The 5,011-nt window shown below is 47.7% G+C and overlaps 1 protein-coding gene across 1 annotated transcript in view; it reads left to right on the top strand.

Moving 5' to 3' along the window:
- Nucleotides 1-2,583: 2,583 nt before the first annotated feature.
- Nucleotides 2,584-5,011, top strand: part of CSUI_004383 (coatomer delta) — a gene marked incomplete at its 5' end in the record, with an annotated part of 5,853 nt that continues 3,425 nt past the window's right edge. The window contains 3 exons of the mRNA XM_068064574.1: nucleotides 2,584-2,668; nucleotides 3,436-3,515; nucleotides 4,511-4,669. Coding sequence (XP_067923450.1) covers nucleotides 2,584-2,668; nucleotides 3,436-3,515; nucleotides 4,511-4,669 — 324 coding nt within the window. The remainder of the gene's footprint in view (nucleotides 2,669-3,435; nucleotides 3,516-4,510; nucleotides 4,670-5,011) is intronic.

Genomic DNA, 5,011 nt, shown 5'->3' with positions numbered 1-5,011 from the left:
AACCCACCGGCTGAAGTGATCGACTACCACAAGGATCAGCGTAAAACCCCTCTTTGACGTTGGCAACGGCCCGAATAGATCTAAGGCGATGACTTCTCCAGGCCAACGCTTTGGCAATACTCGGTCAGGGATGTTGCGTGCACCGTCTTTGGCCTGTTGCCAGCACTGATCGCACGTCTGCAACACCCTGGTTTCATCCCGTGCCATCGTCCCCCAGATGTACTCGTCATGTACTCTAGCTAAATTCTTCTTTCTGCCAAAATGTCCGGCATCCTGGCCTAAGTGCATCCTCTGAACGACGGCCGTTCTCGCGACCTGTGGCAGATAGATCAACGGTGTCTTGTCGCCAGCTGCCGGTTGCGTGTTTTTGAAACATATCACTCCGTCTAGTTCTACAGGAGTAAGAGTGGCCCGTGTGGCCCATGCTGGTAAGCTTGCCCCGCCGATGCGGGCCAAACTCTGTCGTATCTCAATGCACGTAGCGTGCAACTTCTGAAGGCGGCTCGCCCGCACCTTCGGTCGGCCGCTGGCTTGACCGCGCGGCCCGACCAGTTTCGTCAGCATTAGTATTGCATTCTTCACCCGGCTTGCTGCTTACTATTTCTACCTCTCTCCCTACTGAAAAAGCGTTGTGCTGCCTTCAGCACGCGCGCCATCTTTCGGTAGGCTTTACCACTGCACAAAGCTCATCGTTGCTATGCACCTGGCTGGAGTCGAACATTGTCCCATCTGGTTTCTCCGGGACCTGGGCAGTTGGCTGTTGCGACAGCGCGTTTGCCACGGCGTTGCACCTTCCAGTTTTGTGTTGGAGGTCGAACGCGAAGTCTTGCAACCGCCTTACCCAGCGTGCAATACGTGCTAATTTGCCTGCATTGTTATGCAGCCAAAGCAGGGGGATACGGTCTGTATGAACCAACGTGGGCGATCAGTCTATCCACACACGAAAACTTTCGAGCGCCCACACTACCGCGAAGGCCTCGAGTTCTGTGACCGTCCACTTTTGCTCATTGGTCCGGAGCGCCCGGCTCGCAAATGCGACGGGTCGTTCAAAACCTCTTTCGTCCGCTTGAGATAAAGCGGCGCCCAGGCCGAGTGTTGAAGCGTCACAATCGATGACGAAAGGCTTTCCCGGCCGTGGGTGTGCCATCAATGCAGCGTTGATGAGAGCCCGTTTGATACTTTCGAACGCTTTCTGTTGTTCCGGTCCCCACCGGAACTCAGCATTTAGGGACAGTAATCGTTGCAAAAGCTCCGCCGTCCGTGCGTAATTACGGACAAAACGGCGCTAGTAACTTCCAATAGCAAGGGAGCTTCTTACTGCTTTGACATCTTTGGGCACGCGAAAGTCGGCAATAGGTGCTGCCTTACGGGGGTTTGGTCTTACCCCAAGAGAGGACACGAGGAAGCCCAAGTAGCTTGTTTCTCTTTTGCACAAGCTGCTTTTCTGTGGTTTCATTCGAAAGCCTTCTTGCTTCCAGATGTTTCAAGTGCTCAGCGAACGTATCACTGAAGATAACCACATCGTCTAGGTAGGCTATTGCACACACCCACTTCATGCCACCGAGCAATTTATCCACCATTCTTTGTTGCGTCGCCGGTGCGGCGGCAGCCCCGAACGGCATTCGGGTCCACTCATACTGGCCGTCTGGTGTGCTGAACGCTAAAAACTTGCGACTGCCTGGATCTACCTCTATCTGCCAATATGCATTCGGAAAGTCGAAGACGGAAAAGAACCCTTTTCCTTGCAGGGCATCGAGTGCCTGCTGAATGCGTGGCAGTGGGTACGCCGGTACTCTCGTGATTTTGTTTAGTGGTCTATAGTCGATGCAGAGGCGATCTTTGCCGCCCGGCTTAGGCACCAACACCACAGCGGAAGACCACTTCGAATCACGGGGCTTGCACAAGCCCTCCGCCAAACAACGGTTCACTAATCGAGCTATCCGCTGTCTCTTCTCCGCACTAACCGCTCTGTAACCGCAATGTATTGGCAGTGCACCTTCCTGTAGTTCAACCTTGAAGGTGGTGAGATTTGTTTTGGCTAAAGGCTTGTCGCCCGCATTCCAAATCTTTTCATAACGAAGGCACAGCTGCTTCAGTGCCTGGGCTTTGTTGTCTTTAAGCCCTTCGGTCCGCTCGCACATTCTCTTTACTTCTGTCTTACTCTGTGAGGAAGGCAAATGAGATGAGAAGGAAGACGAGAGGTAGTAGGGGCAAGAGAGATGGGGTGCACACGGAAAACATGAAAGAGAAAGACGTAGTGTTATATGTGAGGTGTTTGTTTAGTCATAGATACATAGATAGATTAAAGATAGATTAAGGGTAGATAGATAGATAGATATGGGTGTCTACCTGTGTATATATGTATGTATATGTACATACGTGTATGCATAGAGCTTGCGGAGTGTAGGTATACACTGAGACGGTGATCTGGGGGGAGAAGCAGGTGGAATGAGTCCTTCTCGAAGGCTGGTGTCCGGGTGTAGTCGAAGCGAAGATGCTTCATGATATTCGAAAAGAGAGGTAGAATGTTTGCTTTCAAATCTATCTTCGTTTTTCTTGTCTTGATTCTTCTCTTTTTGATCTCCAGCTGTCGTTGTCAATCCTTTGGTTGAGCCTGTACATGTCCACATTGAGGAGAAGGTCAAGGCCACTCTTCAAGCGGAGGGAGGTGAGAACTCACCTGTGTTTTTTCAATCACGAAGCTCTGCTCTTCTTTTCTATGCTCTTCTTCTTTCGTATAAGCCACCTCTACCCACTAGGGCTACCTATCTCATATACACTGTGTGTGCGCGTATATCTTATATATGTATGAATACACGCACATGTACCAACGGTACTCGAATAAACACACATAGACGTCCACCCGTATCGACACACGTATATATAGGTATAGGTATAGATGTGTATGCGTGTCCTGCATCTGTGTACAATTTGCTATCAAGAGGAATAGGAGGTGCAGTGTTGATGAGAGAAAAGGAGGAAATCCGTCGCTGGAATTGACTTGGACAGGGGAGTGGAAGAAAGCTTCTCTGTTCTTGTTGATGTGCATCTCGATGACCACATGTAGTAGTTATCTGTAGATGTGGGGTTTCTACATGTCTATCCATATTCTTGAGGCTCTAGGTCTGGCAGAAAGAAGAGGGAGGGATACTGTCGATGTTTTCTAGTTGCACTTCCAGGGAAAAATTCTCCGCGTCCTCAAGTTCCCCACGTGTAGCCCATGTAAACTCGAGACTCGAGAGCTCCTCCAGATGCGCTCAGTAAGCATACATGTCTATCTACGAACATATAGACCAGAGAGATTCACGCCAGATAGATAGATAGATAGGTCCATGTATATCGCTGGATACGTGACGCGTTCCAATCCTATAGACCGGAGTGGCTGTATCTTGTTCTTTGGTCGGTGACGCTCTTGGTTTGTTTTTTTTTTCTTAGGAATAGACGAGGTGGATGTACAGGGCACCTTCTTTGTGACAGTAACAGATCCAAACAAAGGAGGTCTTGCTGCTTTTAGAGTATGTTGAAACTTCTCTGTTGTCTTCTCTTTTCTTCTATTTCGCTTTCTCTTCTTCTTGTTCTCTCCTGCTATTATCCTATCTGCGTCTCTTTCAATCTCTCCATCTTCTTTGTATGAGAATAGGCTACACTCTGTCATCGTATACAGGAGTGATACGTTCATATCGGTTTGCATGAAACTGTGAACGAGTCGAAGAGAATACAGATGTTTTCATATGTGTATGTATATGGATATAGAGCTGTGGTAGTCGTTGTAGCTACGGATTAGGCTGTTGAGAAGGAAGTACGGAAATGAGTGTCCTTTGCCCTTTGTGTATAGGCTTCCCAGCTATCTGTGCATCTCGTTTGTATCTAGATGTCCAAGATGAGTTGAGTCCTTCTCATCTTTGTGGTTCCTTGCAGCGTGCATTTACACGGTCGATATCCGTCTCCGTAGTGTGTAATCCTAGACAGGCGCCAGGGTCGGTCTTCTCCTGTTCCAGGGCGCCTGCTTGAACTATTGCAAGTGGAGAAACCCAGTATCACATGTGTCTGCTTTTCGGTATGCATGTATACATCATCATCATCATATAGAAATATAAGTATGCGTTGCGTTTCTCTCTTTGTGTGTATACCTGTGTGTAGGTTGCAAAAGTGGATACAACAGATAGAAGGTTTCACAGTCGCTCATCCTTCCATGCGAGGTTTTAATGTGTACACATGCCGCATATATGTGTATATATAGGGAGAGGGTTAGATGCATGTAGACGTATAAGTACGTATGAGTGCACGTGTGTATATGTATATATGTATACATGTACACATGTTTGCTTTCATTGCCTAGCAGAAAGGTACGTTCACATATAGAGATATGGAGGTGTATCTATACGCATCGGTCTTCATGTTGGGGTTTGGATTTGACGAGTGGAGGCTCCTACAGACATCTTCACCGTGTGCTTGTTTTATCTGAAAGATGAGTAAGGAGTCTTCTCTCTGTAAGTTTTCTTGCATGCAGATCTCGCCCGAAGACAAGCGGTTCAAGACGAAAGTTCACCCGAATATAAACCGAGGAAGTTACACAAACAATATCCTTGAGCTACGTGACTCGACCAGAGCTTATACGCCGAATACTCCTGCTGCGATTCTCAAGTGGCGACTCCAGACTAAAGATGAGGTATATATATATAATGTGTCTACATATCTATGCCTGCGTGATGTACCTACACAGTATATCTCTCCTGTGTAAATACATGTAAGCAAGGAGAGATGGAGATGCAGTGATCGAAAGTAGAAAGGGATGCGGTACGCCATAAAGAAATAGGCATGTGTTTACTAATGCTTCCCGCGGGACTTGGCACAGCTGCCTCTACTATCTTCGTTGACAAGCGCGTATACAGCTATCTCTAAAGACATAGAAAAAGGTAGGAGAAAACTAACGCATCTTCACCAGCTGTAGGCGCTTACATATACACATGTATATATGTGTGCATCCGTAAGTCGATAGATAGATAGATAG

This window comes from Cystoisospora suis (assembly GCF_002600585.1).
Source record: "Cystoisospora suis strain Wien I chromosome Unknown contig_2031, whole genome shotgun sequence".
NCBI classification, from domain to species: domain Eukaryota; phylum Apicomplexa; class Conoidasida; order Eucoccidiorida; family Sarcocystidae; genus Cystoisospora; species Cystoisospora suis.
This window is presented reverse-complemented; position numbering and strand designations above follow the sequence as displayed.